We start from the raw sequence: 15,446 nt of genomic DNA, 5'->3' as shown, positions 1-15,446 counted from the left end.
AAGAAGTTCTGGGTCCACGGTCTGTCAGCCGAGACACAGGACTGCAAAGCTGTTGGGACAAAGGCAGGGAGAAACAAGTGCAAGAGCCAGGCAATTTAAGAGCAATCCAGGAGCAAGACCATAGGCGTTAAAGAGAAGTTAAACCGTTTTGATTAGGTTTGTGCTTGGGTTTCTGTTACTTTTTGAGTATGAAATTGTCCTTGCTAATTTGGGAAAATAAGGTAAAAGTGCTGATTTTGAAAATGTCAGAATTGGAGTTATTCTGCATTTGGCTCTGAGGGGTTGTTATTTCAGGGAAGGGCTTTCCAGGACTTGTAAAGAAGAGTTTTGAAGATTAGGGTTAACGATAAATATGATCAAAGCTAAGGAAAAAATACACTGAGTTGCAGATGAAAACGTATCATTGCTTGACAGCAGTGCTGCATTTGTTTGCTTTATGAATGACAGTTTACTTTAAAAGTGGACTTGTAAAATGTTGATAGATACTTTCTTACTGGAAATCTTTTACTGAGTTCAGTGACCTCCAGTTTGGAGTGACAGCTACTAATCAATTTAATTTTTCTCTGATAAGTTTCCTGTCACACCTCATTAATCCCAGAAATTTGAGGTATGCATTCTTCATTGTAGCAGCTTCACATTAAATTTTCTGGTAGGGTTTCCATTTAAATCGGGGAGAGAATGGTCCAGGGAGTAGGGTACCACTTGCCGGCCAGGGAGTTCTGAATTCAGTTAGTTGTTGTTTCATAGTCTCCCTGAACAAGATTGCCAAGACTTCATAGCCAGAGCTCATCAGAATTGCTGCCTGGGCTCTTGTAACCTATTTTTCTCTTGGTCTTTCAGGTCTCAAATGCCATAGAGCAAATAAAGTTTTTGTTAGTAGCTGTCAACAGTTGATCTTTTTTGAGGAGGAGATAAAATGTTTGGTAATTAAAGGGAGAGAATGACCATGTGCACCAACAGAAGCAAAGTTAACCATGGTAAAAAGCCCTTGCATGGACTTCTGCACAGCAAAACAGTTGTATCCTTATTTCCGTAGCATCCCCAAAGGCAGCTGTAAAATCCATAGAGTACAGTCTAAGAGATATAATGCATTAACCGCTGATCTATTACTTTTTCAAATAATACTACCCCTTTCACCACATCATGTTTTCACATGCAAAGAAAGATGACATGAGGACATTATAATAAAGTGAAAGCTTGTGAAATCTTATTGCCCTTTTTTCTTCTCCTACATGTGAGACATAGCTCAGAGATCAGCTTTTTGACTTCCTTTATGCTCATTAGTTTGGAAAGAGCCTTTCAGCGCTTTGGATCTGATGCCTGCCTGGGCTGGGCTCTGATGTTCTCCCATTAAAGCAGTCAAACACTCAGCTAAATACTGTGGTTTTCAAAGCTGTGTGTAAGCATATATGAAACTACCTCCCGATAAGCTCTTTGCAGACACTGAGCAAGTACAGCTGAGCCCAGAAAACAGCCTGCAGCTTTGAGGGTATCTCATTGTGGTCAAATCCCAGTGTAAGTACAATTCACGATGCCCAAATGGCAGAGCATGTTATTTGGGAGAGCAATACAATGGTTAGATACAGAAGAGCAGTCAACTGTTTCCAAATTCTGAGCGTGCAGCTAAGTGCAGGTGCAAAGATGGAGCATGAGGCCATTAAAAATATATAGCTCTTGTATACAGGAGAGAACTGAATAGTGTCATTCTGCTGAAGTCTGCAGAAGCAGATTTTTCTCTGTTTATGGGACTGAACCATTACTTACATGTTTTTTCAGTCATCTTTTTTACATGAAAGCCTAGCTTTCATGTCCTAAAAATGGTACATTTCATGCTACTGTGCCTCACTTCTTAAACCCCACCATCCACAAAATTCCAATTTCCAGCTAATAAAAAAACAAAAGCAAAACCCCACTAATTTGACTAGTGCACAATAGTCAATTAACTTTGGGAAGTCCCAAGCTTTGGGAAGCAAGGGGAGGACTCCTTACTTTCCTCTTTCAAATCAAAACTGTGCTTTCAGTCAGCCTTGAAAACAGTCCTCATTTAAAAATATGTATATGTATATATTAGATTCTTCTGCCAGGAGGCCCAAAGCTGGGCTGATGGGATTCTTACCCGAGAATATTGCTGGAGTATTATTAAGAGAAGGGCACAGTCTGGCATGTTTCTGATTATAAAGTGCAGGATAATGCTCATTTCTCAAGGCAAATAGACTTGTAAATGTAGCTGATGGCAGAAAATCAGCACTTTTTAATAGTAAAAGGAAAGGCATCTATCTGCCAACTTGCAGTTGGACGTAAAGCTGTTATTGGCAATAGAAACATTTGTGTACATCTCTGCAACATACTGTAAAAAAAAAAAAAAGGTGAGACTTCTGTGGGTGACTCATATGTACATTGCTACAGTAAGAAATAACTATATTTTGCTGCATTTGTCTTTTCTGTTTAAGACCCTTCACAGTCTCCTCAAACTTACTATAAAATCAAGGACCCCATGGCAGAGGCTTGGCAGGTTCAAAAAAAGAAAAGAATTAATCATTAAAAAAGAAAAAAGGTTATATAATACTGTAATTTTAATGGGATAAAGCTGTGAGAGGTTTCTATGGAAACACCGCTGTCAGCAGCTGCCTTGCCCTGGCATCTGGACACGTTTGGGGCTTATGAGATGACTGCCGGCGATACTAGAAGGTTAGATAAGAAAAAAACATGAGTGCTACGAAGTTTGATCCTTTTATTAAAAAATAAACATGGAACCATTTCAACTGAAACTTGTAGAAATTTTGGAGTGACAGTTGTGGGCATGAATGCAGTTAGCTGGAGCCTGAGTACTGGAGGTCTCCTAATTTCTGATTGCTAAAGCAGATGGTCCAATCTACCATGCCAATACCTACATTTGCATAACTTTCTTGACACGTAGAGCTCTTTTGAAAGATCTGACCTAGCTGTGTTTGCAAAACAGCCTCAAAATTTATTAGCAAAGTGGATTTCTGTAATGGAGTTTTGATTTGTTTTTCCTTAGCAGAGAGTCTTTAGAAATAGCCTGTGTCTGCAGGGAGTCAAATCCGAACAGAAAAAAAGCACTTCCAACTGTTTCAAACAGGCTTGAATTTGAGTGGTTTTGACTGTTTACCTTCTGTATAAAAGGACCTAATGTTAAACGGCATCTGTGCTCTCAAAAGTACTGTTTGGGGGGAGCCCACTACCATTCAGTGCGCTTGATCCCTTGAGCACCAAATGGGTGTCAGATTTGGAAAACCACTGATACGTCTAGTTTTTTAAATGTCAGGCACCTGCTGCGTGTACCACTGAATATGGACCTAGAGAAAGGTGATTCTGCAAAAAAAGATGAACTTTGTGACCCACCTCTTTTGAACAGCCCCTTTAAAAGTGTTGCAGTCCAACATGAGTGGAAGAAGCGTTTTAGAAAGTTTACCTTGAAACTGGTGAGTTGCAGGGGCAGCAGCAGGATATAATGGGAACAGTTTGACTCTTAAGTGAGAGAAATTTGAGCTTGCTGGAAGCTGCAGGGTCAGCAGTGTTGTGGGTTGGTGCTTACTACAAACTTCTTCAAAGCTGGTGCTGTTACGAGAACACTGATAATGAAAGTAAATAGTCCTTACCACTTAGAGTGTGATGATGGTGACATATATAAATGGTTTTATTTGTTGGGTTTTAGGTTATAACTACTTTTATTTCAGACTATATGTGGCAGTACAAATCTTTCTGCTTTGCTGTATAGAATCCCATTTAGTCCCAGCCATTCATTTCACTGCATCCCATACATGCTGTGCTTCCATTAAGCTTGATTCATATCAACTTCTCCGCATCCATTGCCTCAGCATGAGTAAGGTGATGACCATATTTCCTCTTTATACAGGACAGTGTCGAGGCAGGGGATAAGGAGACAACTGGACTTGCTGAGAAAGAAAGCAAGGTACCTATGATCAGCCTCAAGAGCGTGGTTGTGCTTTAATATCGTTCAGAGAATCATGGCAGAAAGTAAATTTCTCATTTGCATGTCATCGATATGCAGGCCAATATGATGCAGTTGTGACCTAGCTGCAGTATGTATTCTAATGCTGCACAGATGTATCTGCATCTGCAGTATATATTCTAACAGCAGAGTGTCTCTCGTTCAGTGCAGGGCCTGCCTTAGAAACTGCCTGTTGCAGCGGTATAGAGTGTTAAATATTTCAGGACAGCAAACTAAGCAGCTCTGTGGTAGAATGTATAATAATAAAAGGTATAATGCTGTTTCTATTGACATTTGGAAATATGTTGCATAATACTTTTTACACTTTCCATAAATGTGTTTGCCTAGCCTTCCTTGCAAAAATCTTATGCATAAAATGCATAAAAAGAAAACCAAAACAAATTAAAAAAAACCAACCCGGCTTTGATTAATCATTTTTTCCTAGCACAACATGCCCTGAACTGAAACATATATGTGAAAATAATCATGTTACAAGTTTGTTTGCTAAAGCACAAATCTTATGTCAAGTTAGATACAGTTAAAATCAAATTACAAAGCATCGGAAAAGCTCAATGACATACGTTAAGCTGCGCATGTGTGGGCTGGAATGATTGTGTCTTGCTTGTATTTCTTCAGGGGTGATAGAACTACTTGGTCTGAATCCTTCCATGATAACGTGAAACTATAATGTGTTCAAAGAGGCACAGGGAGCAGTAGTGGAGGAATGGGTACATAGTAAATGCAGGGATAGGGACTGAGAAAGGTATTGTAACTCCTAGTTATTCATCACTTAGGATTTGTATCTGGAGGTGCTGACGACCTCCAGTTTTGCTGTTACTGGTTTTGGTGCCACAATGTATACAAAAACTGTGAACTGGTCTCCACGCATGTTGGTTTCAGAACATGGGAAGTCCAGCTGTCCCAGCTGGGGTTTGTTAGACCCCTAGAATCTCCTAGAGTTGAGAATATATCTATGGCTCCAGGATATCCCAGTTTTGCTGGGAAGTGAGCTGGGGACTCACTGGTGCCATACTCCTTAACAGTGTTGCCACATCCACGTAGAAATCAGTGGAATTACACTAGCAAGAAAGTATAGGACAGGAGTAGTAGATCTAGCCCAGATCGGTGTTGACACAGTGCAAGAGAGCATTGTGTTGCTTCTCTAGCATTGGCTTGGCACTGCTATTAAGTCCTGTCCAAGAAGAAACACAGAAGAAGTTCCTCACTATCCTGGGAGCACCAAGGCTAAGTCTTTGAAATCTTTCCCCTTTTTCTAATACCACTTGTCCTTATAAAGTTGAGGTCTCTTACCTGGTGAGTTTGACCCTGTGTTCTGTTTAAAACAGCAGTGTTATGGTATGCAGAAGAGCTGCCGTAGGGGGTCAAGCTATTTGCTAAGCTAATATCTGACCTTCAGTGGGGGGTGATCCCTTTGCATAACAAATTACCCCAAAAGTCTTCCAAGACTTAGCAAGCAATTGATGTATTCCCTAAAGCATGATGGTTAGTTCCTCTTGACATCATATTAGCTAGCTTAGCTGCAGTTATAATCAACTGTCATAAAAATTACCCAGTCCCTTTCTAAATCCAGCCGTGGGGTGAGATCTTCGGTTCTGGAGAACCGGCATAGCTCAGGGAGCTCCTCTGACAGACGCCCAGCAGCAGGCTCAGCACCCCTCCGTCTCCTTTCCCTGGGCTCATTCTTGCCGCTGCCCAGTCTGCGGAACTGTGTTGAGCTGACAGCAACATTAACGGGAGGAGAGTGCGACCGTGTGAATCGGCTGCATCCCGGGTAAAGAAGCATTCGCTTCTGCCCAATTAAAACAGTCAAGTGGTTCTTCTATCGCAGCCCTCATTGTACTGGGTGACCCTTTCTTTGTCCCCGGTGTGGCTGGTGTAGTGGGACAACTGTCTCAATTTAAATAATACTGCTAGAGATAGCTAATTTGGCATACTATTAAGACAGTCTAATATTATTGATGACCTATGGAAATGAGATCTGTAGGATTGGTTTTAAATATGAAGTAAGGTAATACAGGTGACTATGAAAGTAAGTCGTTCACCATAGCTGGGTATTAATTCAGTGGAATGAGCCTCCCTCATTTTTTTTTTTTTTTTCCTTCCCCCCCCCCTTCCCCCATACTATATTTGAGGCTGATAGGGAGGTTCATTCTGTGCTACCCTACATGCATTTTTGTGAAAGCTTTTTTTAATCATCTAGCTTGCATTGGTTTTGTACGCTAAGAAACAAGAGCACATGATTATGCAATAGTGAGCTGTGGTATACATTCAGTGACTCATGGCTACAGGCCGTGAGAGTGTCACCCTCTCACTGCGGGGCGTTTGATAACTGATTCATGTAAATTAGTATTCTCCTCCTTAGTGAAATAAAATGGGCTATACAAATCCAATAAAAAGAAGAGAAGTGTTGATCCTAATCACAACAGACAGCGAGATCGATTTCTGTAGAATGCTGTTAGAAGCACACGGTATAAAATCCATCTAATATGCGCTCTGTTCCCCCTCTTTCCTACTAACCTCTTCCAGGGCTTTTTACACTCGTCATTTATTTGAATATCTTCTTGGGTCAAGGCTGCTAAAATTGGTAATACTATGAATGGCAGGCTTGCATGCCTTGCAAGTCACGGAAGAACATGTCAACGTCCGTCCATGTCTTTTGGTGTTACTTCTTTTTATGATAGAGCATCCTTCATCAGCAACGTTTTCAATTTATACTAAAGCTTCTCCAGTGATTTCTACAAAACCCTGTAGTACTTTCTGCCTTCAAGGTCTCCAGAAGAATTTCTTTCTCACATCAATTAATAGCAGTAGATAGGAGTAGTGCTGAATATTAGCTATTGCTAAAAAATAATGCCTGAAGAGTGCCCATGAACAATTGTAGGTAGGTCAAGTTGAGGTCAGATAGCTGAGTTAGCCTCATCTGTGGAGGAAAGGTCAAACCGAGGAAACAAAGAGCATCAGGCTGTTAACTGGAGATCAGAGGTATTTCTGCTAACTGTAGCTTGACATTGGTACCCAGAAAACAATTTTTCTTCAGTGTTTTTACTTTGTACTGGTGATAACTGCTGTACGTGAAAAATTCCATGTTGAAGTTAATTGGATTAACAGAATAAGTGTTGTCAATTACCTTCTACCCTCCAACCCTTAAGATCAATCCACTGTAAGTATATGTCCTATATGCTACTGTAAGCATATACCAGTATATACCAATACAAATGTTAGGGTGACAGGTAAATTAGAACAATAGTCTCTTCTAAATGAAGGATTCAACACTGATCTATAGGCAGACACTTTTCTATCAGCCTTTCAAGAACTGGAACAAAACATGCATTAACTTTTCAGCGTGGACTGATTACAAATGGTTCAGTTGTACCCAGACTGAATGGGTTTCTATGTATGTTTCTTTTTTTTTTTACTATACTGACTTAGCTATATATCTTTATGGTTGGGGTTTTTTCTGATATCTGATGGAATCTCAAGATTTCTGATCTTTATCCAGCTGTAGAATATATTTTCTTCTGCTGATACAGTCCAATTTGCAAGTTTCTTTATTAGAAAGGAGTGTGTAATTAAGGCAATATTTTTGAAGTCGGCTCAGATCTAGAGGTAGGTGACAGTAGCTGGAGAAGGCTTGGAGTGTCTTCCCAAGAACAGACTTCACCAGCAGGGTACTGTGGACACCTGGACAGCTTGCAAGCTCCTTCTCAGCAAAAACCTGTGGTGAATTTCTTCCACCATACAGCTTGAAAGCAAGAGAAGGGAAAAATACTAGCACCTTGGCAAACCGTTACTCCACTAGCAACACCTGAGGACTCTGCTAAGTGGTGCCTTAGTGAGGTTTCATACATGTCCCTCTCCCACCTGTTAACTTCCCTGCACAAGCTTGCCCCTGGCACTGCTCTCCCCCACCCAAATCGGGAGGAAACCCAAGGGCAACCAAGGCCGTGTGTTGGTACCACCCAGGGAGGCCACAGAACAGAGGCTGGTCCATGGTGTCTTCAGCAGATATCCAGAACTGCTATCCTGAAAGGTCCCTCCCTCCTGTTGTCTGTAGGTGGTACCTGTCACCGAGGGGGCTGCGGCAGCAGAAGACGGTGTGGCTGTGGCAGCAGGAGCTGGTGATGGCACTGCTACCACTGAGCAGGAGGGTGTTGCTGAAGGTGACAAACCTCAGGGAGAAGAAAAGGAGGCTGATGTGTCTCAGGTGACTCGTGTCGGTGCATGGGAGAGCATGTTAGGGGAATTGGGACAGATTCAGCAGCCCGAGAAAGGCAAAGCTGCTGTAGTTCTGTGCCGCCAGGTCCAACAAGTACGAAGGCTGAGGCTCTCCTGGGATAGCCCTGGGATGGGCCCACACAGGTTATCACTTCTGAGTCCTTAATTTGGCCTGTGCTTGCCTTTGTGCTGCAGTGCTCCCCTGAGCTTGTGGAGATGGGACTTGATGCACTGATGGCTCCTGTGATGGGCCTGGGAGCAGCATGGGCAGCACATTGTTTGGGCTCCTGCTGTTGTCTCTCTGTGGTCCTCTGTGGAGATGAGCTTTACCACATAACCTAACGGGACTTTCAGGAGAAATAGGCAAAGAAAGTAACTGATTTTTCTTGTCCCCTGGCACCATGTCCTATCAATAGCGTTACTTTGTTTTATTTAAATCACGGTGGTCAAGCTTTGTATCTGCATCTGGCTGCTGCCTTCTGCAACCTCTGAAGAGCTGGGGAACAGCTCCTACAGCAGATCCTGCAGCTGATCCTGCAGCTGGGCAGCCAGTTGCCACCTCCTGTCATTGCATGTTTTATTTCTTCTCTGCACCAGGATAGGATGGTCAGGCAGAGGATCAGTTAACATGTTCTTTTCAGGTTGGATGCTCCAACAAGTTTCATTAAATGCTTTTTCTCCTAGGCTTCACTGTTGGTCAGATGCTACCTCCTTAGTCTTTTTGCTTTCTCTGCTCCCGATTACATTGCTGTAAATCAGGAGAAATCCCTGCAATCAGGCACAGAAATGGGTCATGTTTCCTTCTTTCATCACCTTTATATTGCTATTATCCTGCTGATTTGAATTCCCAAAGAAATACAGGACAGTGGCTCCTGGAGCTTGGGTGTACCCAAACCCACCCAAAGTTGAAAGCAGAGTGGAGGAGAAAGGCCTGTTAATTCCCATGCACATTGAAAATTAAACCCAAACTATCTGCAGAGTATTTTTATTACTTCCTGCAATGATCTGTGTCAATACAGAAAGTAGACTTAGGAGGACTAAGGGGAACAGTGAAAACAAGGAAGGGATTACTCCTTTATATTCTTGCACAAGTACTGTTTTCTGTCTTAATGTAAGAAGCCACTGTGGAGAAGAAAGAAATCCTCGTTGCCATATATGCCTTGTGCAATAAACAAACAATTGTGTTTTCCTGCTTGGAATAAAGTACTAAATACTCTTGTGGTGCTTTTTTGCTTTTTCCCCCAGGAAAAGGTCAGCAGCATCCCTTCAGTAGTAATAGAGCCAGCATCAAACAATGAAGGGGAGGGAGAAGAACATGAAGTTGTTGTGAACGAGTCCAAAGATGCCTCAGCAGAGATGGGCACTCAGGGCACTGACGCTTCTCCCAGTGAAACTCCCCAAGCTGGAAGCGAGCAAAAACCTGCTGAAGAAATCCAGGCTGCACCTTCTCAAGATCAGCCTGTTGTAGCAGAAGAAGCAGCTTCTGCAATGCCACCTGGCTTTCTCTTTAAGGTATGCTTCTTCATTCTTCTTTTAGACATCCCTTCAGATCTAGCTTCTGTGGATGTGTCTGTCTGTGCAGGTAGTGTGATGATTTCTTGTGGCCAAAGGATGCTTAGTTTAACAGCCAGGCATATGCACACACAGATGCACACAAACACAGCTTTAATGTTGCATTGTTGCTTCATACGTGAAGTCTGACAAGATACGTTTTCTGCACGCCATTGTTGCTGTGCATATCCTTATGTAGCTGTAAGACTCTCTGAAGCGCAAGAACCCTTTCATCTCACCAAATTACTACTGAAAGTTAATATATTGAAAAAAACGGCACTGCCACAGAGTTAGTCAGCAATATTGTACAATATATGCTAATTATATATCTGATATACTAACAATGTATTTGATCTTTAAGGTCCCTTCCAACCCAAACCACTCTATGATTCTGTGAATATTAAAAAATTGGCATTTTTCTGGCCTGAAAATCTATAGTGGAAGTTCTGGTTCTGTTGAAACCCATGGGACTTCTACAACTTATGGTAACGAAGCCAAAATGTGTTTCTGTGACTTTAGTAATACTATAATTATAAACTGTTAGGATAATCAAACAGAAAAGTTTAATGAGGCATAAGAGAAATTCTCTCCTTGGCTGGCAAGACCCCTAGGGTTTCCTGGTTCACAAAGTTCTTTGATAATGCGTCTCACTTTAGAATCATTGAGCAGCAGAAAAGCTCCTTGAGGATGGATGAACTTTACATGCTTCCTATTATAATTTGCACAGTTCATACTAATTAGTCCCATAGCACTCCATAAGTATGCCATTCTTCTTGGTCTTTTCTTATTGCTCAATATTTTCAGCAAACTTTTGAGAATAACATTAAGGTCAGGGTGAACAGTATCACACAACTCTGACTCAGACATGCTGATGTAGTTCATCTTTTGTTTTTCATCACGGTCTCTTGGGTCAGACATAAATAAGGAGAAGTAGAATACATGCCTGCCATCTGGTTCTTGATGCCATTTTCTTTCATTATTGCAGAGTTACCATGGACCTGGCTGTGCTTTGAGAAAGTTAGAATAGCATCTCTCTTAAGGAGGTAGAACCATTTAGTTAAAATTATCTGTTCACAATGACATGGTGATCCTGCCAATGTTTTAATAATCAGCCCTTTGAATGACAGGTATTTTTGGCATACCCATCTGCCCAGAAAGGGAGCTCTTTCCACAGCAAGCATTAAGTAGGGTTCCTATTACTTGTCTCTGATCACTTGTTGAAATGGGCGCTGTACGTCCCACTCAAACTTCTATGGACATTTACAGCAAGAGTAATATCCAGTGGCCACAAGAAAAGAATGAATGAGAGTGAGCCTGAAATATCAGTTCCTGGGAGCCTTTCCCAGTTTTATTTGCAAAATCCTGCCACCCCTTTCTCACATTTCATAATGATAGTGGGGAATGAAAGCAAGTTCCTTACACAGAAGGAATAAGGGTGCAGGACTTGTCTGAGAGGCAGGAGTTGTGTGGTGTTGCAGTATCGTCTGTCCTTGAAATACTGTAACCTTGGGAAAGGATCTTAGGTTTCCTTTGGTACTCTCAGAAAGACTTACTTAAGATGTCCCTGCTTCCAAGGATATGAACAGAAAACTTTGACATGACTCAATGTCAACATTAATGATTTGACTGTACCTGTCTATAGCCATATGTTTGCCTAAAAAAGGCACGTGATTTTTATTTTTTATTTGCAATAAAGATTTAACAGACAATTTTGTTGAGAAATGTCTCCATTTAGATCGTGTCTGTATGTTTGGTGTTACTTTCTTCAGGTTGAAGTTCTACATGATTTCGAGGCAGCTAACAGTGATGAGCTTAATTTAAAGCGAGGAGATATTGTACTAGTAATTCCTTCCGAGACCACAGCTGATCAGGTAAAAGCACATGATTCTTTCTTTTGCTTACATTTTTCTTTTGTCTCACCTTTTTGCTCACAGATTATAGCTAATGGGAATGTTATTCAAAATATCATTACTGTTAGAAAACGTGAAGATTTTAATTTTGTCTATTGTACTTGGTTTCATTTGAGACTAAATGGCCCAGCTGGTTACTGGTAAAGTCCCAGATCTATGCTGCTAGCAGGATCTGACCTCAGCATATTTTCTAGGGCTTTTTTAATGCTACTTTGTACTGGATTTTATACAGGCACACATGCACACAAAGATTTAATATGGAATGTGACTTAGAAATTGTGCATGATGTTGCTATATATCATAGTGTCTTAACATTGGAGTAGAATTGATTATGTGGTCCGTAGATGTTTGGAGTTTTTACATGTGGATTTGGAGAAATAACACAAATTCAGCCATTGAGGGCACTGAGACTGCACACAAATTGTGCTGTCCTACAGCCAAGGTATGGAGAGGTGCTGCTTGTGGGCATCTGTAAGTGCCAGTAGTGTTGGTGAAAAGTCTCCCATTGATTTGGGGGTTGAGAGGTAGGGGACTGAATCCTGACTAGTCAGGTAGCTAAGAGCACTGATCTGAATGAAAAGTATTTCTTAAAATAGGTCTAAATACTAATGCCCTAAGTCTATATGAGTTCTAGGAACTGTTAGAAGTTGTTTTGATGGTTGATGCTGTCCAAAAGTAGGTAATAACCAGTGTTCATCATCTCAACTGAGCTTTCTTTTAATACGAGAGATAAGTAACTGAGGGGTGGGGTGATTTTTTGTTTATTTTGTTTTTTTAGAATAAAAGATTTTTCTTTCACGAGGGAGCTTTGATCTTTTCGTAGGGGTAGATTCTGTTATCCTTATTCAAATTGTGCTGCATCTTACCTCATGGGTAGTTCAACTGATTTTATTATCAGTATTTGCAGAAAAAGACACTGCTGTAAGGATAGCAAAATCTGCTCTCTGTCTTCAGTCTGTTTTTCTTAGGATGTTATGTATCAAATACGCTTAGTCTTCACTTGGTGAATCCACGAAGTATATTCTTCTCCTGTGGTGTGAGTTGAAATAGCATTAGCATTAATTGGAGTAAATTGTGTGCAATGATGGAGAAAATAAACCTTTATGTATTCCTGGTTTTGAAACCATTGTGGTCATATCTTTATTACTCAGTACATATTTGCCCTTCATGTTTAACATCACCATAAAGCTTCATCTTTTTGTCTTTTGCCAGATACTTTGTTGATTTATATAGAGTCTTTTTATCTTTGTTATTCTTTATCCTCCTTCAAACTTGACCTGTCTAAAACTATAATTCTAATACAGCTGGTAACATCAGCCTGTGTTCCCCATCCAAAGCAAAACTGTCCCACCTAGTGGCTTTTTTCCATTAGTCTTCAGTTGATTTTTTGTCCAGTAAAAACTATTCATTCCTTTCTAGTCTGTGCTGCCTGTGCTAGAAGGCTGTTGTTCCTCTCTTCTTTCTCTCGGATATTCCACACTTTTCTAAAACATGTCCCCAGTTACATATACCCAGCCAATGACATGCATAAGCTGTATCTGCTTTAATGATGCTTATTTGGGGGCAGAGAGCCAGTACACCACCACACACAGCCACTGAGCAATCGTGACTCAGTGGTGTACATGAAGATCTGTTCAAGCTACTCTGTCTCCTTGTGTGCTCTTTGTGCAATAATAACACGGTAGCATTAGAAATTATGTTTGTTGTGGCTTTGCTCTGGCTCCTGTTCTTAAAAAGAACAAGGCACGGGGTTACTGAGATGAGAATAGATCAATCATTTTTAAAAATACCGGTTTTATTGTATTCCAGGTAGAATCGATCACACTTAAGGGAACCCCGCACTTTCCAATAAGAAATCTCTTTTGATTGCTTGGACTGCTGGCGATTTGTTTGCAGTTTTGCAAGCCAAGCTCTAGTTTAGGCTTCCAGCTTTTTTTTTTTTTTTTTAATAATTGCATATTAACTAAGTTAGAGTTTCTAGAGATAGTAACTCCAGAGACTGCAAGAACTGTTATTTCTTCTGACTGCCAATATATGGATGAGAGAAAGGAACCCTCGGGGGGAAAATTCAGATTGAAAACTGGGTTTTTTCCCCCATTTATGGTATTGTGTAATGTTTCTGGCCCACTGCTATGCTCTTACTGCACAAGTGCACTGATATGATTGTGGCAACTTTGAAAAAAGTCTCAACAGAGATTTGCATAAATGCAGATCTGCTGTAATGCTGGATGACCTGGAAGACTGATTACCCAGTTTTGAGTTCAGCTAGGGGTTAGATGGGCTAAAGGCCATACAATATGCTCACAGTCACTCAGTCTCACAAAAGAGTGGTCTGGCAAAACAGAGCAAATGGTCTGTGCAAAGTCAGAAGCTGCTTTTTAACCAGAACACTGAATCTTTTAGCCATGTGACTCTGAAATGTCTTCAGGTCCGAAGTTTGTAGCAAGGAAGAGGGGAGACCTGAAGTTTAAGAGACTCTATCTTTTTCCTTGCAGGAGGCTGGCTGGTTGACAGGCATTAAGGAATCCGAGTGGCTTCAGTACAGAGATGCAAATAGTTATAAAGGACTTTTCCCAGAGAACTTCACACGCCATCTGGAGTAGTTCTCTGCTGAGGCAGATGAACGTGGTATGAAGCTCAATCAGTAGGTTTTTAACCTCTTTGAAACACAGGAGCCCACCTTTTTGTAGTTTCAACTGCTGAGGGTTTACAGACAGGCGCCAGACAAAGCTTGTTGAAACATATCAAAATGAGCATGAATACAAACAGTTAAGCTAGCAATTTCTGAAGCGGTACATTGAAAAATAAAATCAAATAAAAAAGAAATGTCCTTATTTGTTCACACATACGTGGCGACAGGTTTGTTTGTGCTTTGTCAGAGCTATGGTGATCCTGTATTTGGTCCTTTCCCATGAAATCTGAAATTAGCTTCCTCAATACCAAAACCTTAACTTCTCTGCACTAAGTGTATTGTATTGAGTTGCACTGCAGAAGATTTAATCAGTTATCCTGTAGTAATGAGGTCAAACTATTATAAGTTTCATGTGTTTAAAAAAATAATTAACTACTGCAACATTTTTCAATGTTATTTTTGGACATGCATAATATATATACACACAAGAATTTCTATGTGTATATATGACTGCATATGGATATATATGCATTTTGACGACTTCATCGTAGTTCTTTGGCTGTGTAGTATCATCAGTACATGCATTGCTCTTTCACTGTCTGGCATTACAGGAAATGGTTTTGTTCCAAAGCAAAACTAGCTGCTCCATTGCCAAAACATGATACAGTATCTGTGTTTGTAATGTGAAATTTTCATTCTGAGATGATGAATAACATCATGTTCAAAGCTGCTAAACCTTTGAGAAGGCATGGCTCAGTCTCCTCTTCCAGCTGCGGTAGTTACAATGAGATAATCTGGAGGGGGAGCTGTTATGATGCTAATCTATACTTTTTTATTTAATTGGCTGGATAAATTTTAAAAAAGAAACAGAACTAATCTCTGAGAAGAAATAAACACAATATATTTTCACTATATGTATTTATGCAGTGTACCTTCACAGATCCTTTTAAAATAAGATATATAATGTATCCTGTATCAAAAAGTCATCTGTAACTTATGTTTTCCAGTGCTGTGTCATTAAAAATAAACCTCTGATCCAAAGAAGCTGTTTTCATCTGTGGTGTTTTTGAAGTTTTGTAACACTGAAGTCTGTATAGTTGATACATTATGTTAGAGAATCTAATCTTATTTTAATACCTCTTTT

The 15,446-nt window shown here is 40.5% G+C and overlaps 1 protein-coding gene across 12 annotated transcripts in view; it reads left to right on the top strand.

Moving 5' to 3' along the window:
- The window catches only part of AMPH (amphiphysin), a 120,967-nt gene extending 105,624 nt beyond the window's left edge, over positions 1-15,343 (top strand). For 4 of the 12 annotated variants that reach the window (XM_055804200.1, XM_055804197.1, XM_055804191.1 and 1 more), the window contains 5 exons: positions 3,878-3,934; positions 8,049-8,198; positions 9,455-9,721; positions 11,530-11,631; positions 14,166-15,343. In XM_055804200.1, coding sequence (XP_055660175.1) covers positions 3,878-3,934; positions 8,049-8,198; positions 9,455-9,721; positions 11,530-11,631; positions 14,166-14,273 — 684 coding nt within the window. In that variant the 3' untranslated portion in view covers positions 14,274-15,343. The remainder of the gene's footprint in view (positions 1-3,877; positions 3,935-8,048; positions 8,199-9,454; positions 9,722-11,529; positions 11,632-14,165) is intronic. The other 8 variants (XM_055804201.1, XM_055804198.1, XM_055804195.1 and 5 more) reach the window with 3 other exon arrangements.
- Positions 15,344-15,446: the final 103 nt, after the last annotated feature.

Source organism: Falco peregrinus, chromosome 5 (genome assembly GCF_023634155.1).
Source record: "Falco peregrinus isolate bFalPer1 chromosome 5, bFalPer1.pri, whole genome shotgun sequence".
In the NCBI taxonomy this organism is placed as follows: Eukaryota; Metazoa; Chordata; class Aves; order Falconiformes; family Falconidae; genus Falco; species Falco peregrinus.
The sequence above is the reverse complement of the archived record's forward strand: the minus strand, read 5'-3'. Positions and strand labels throughout refer to the sequence as shown.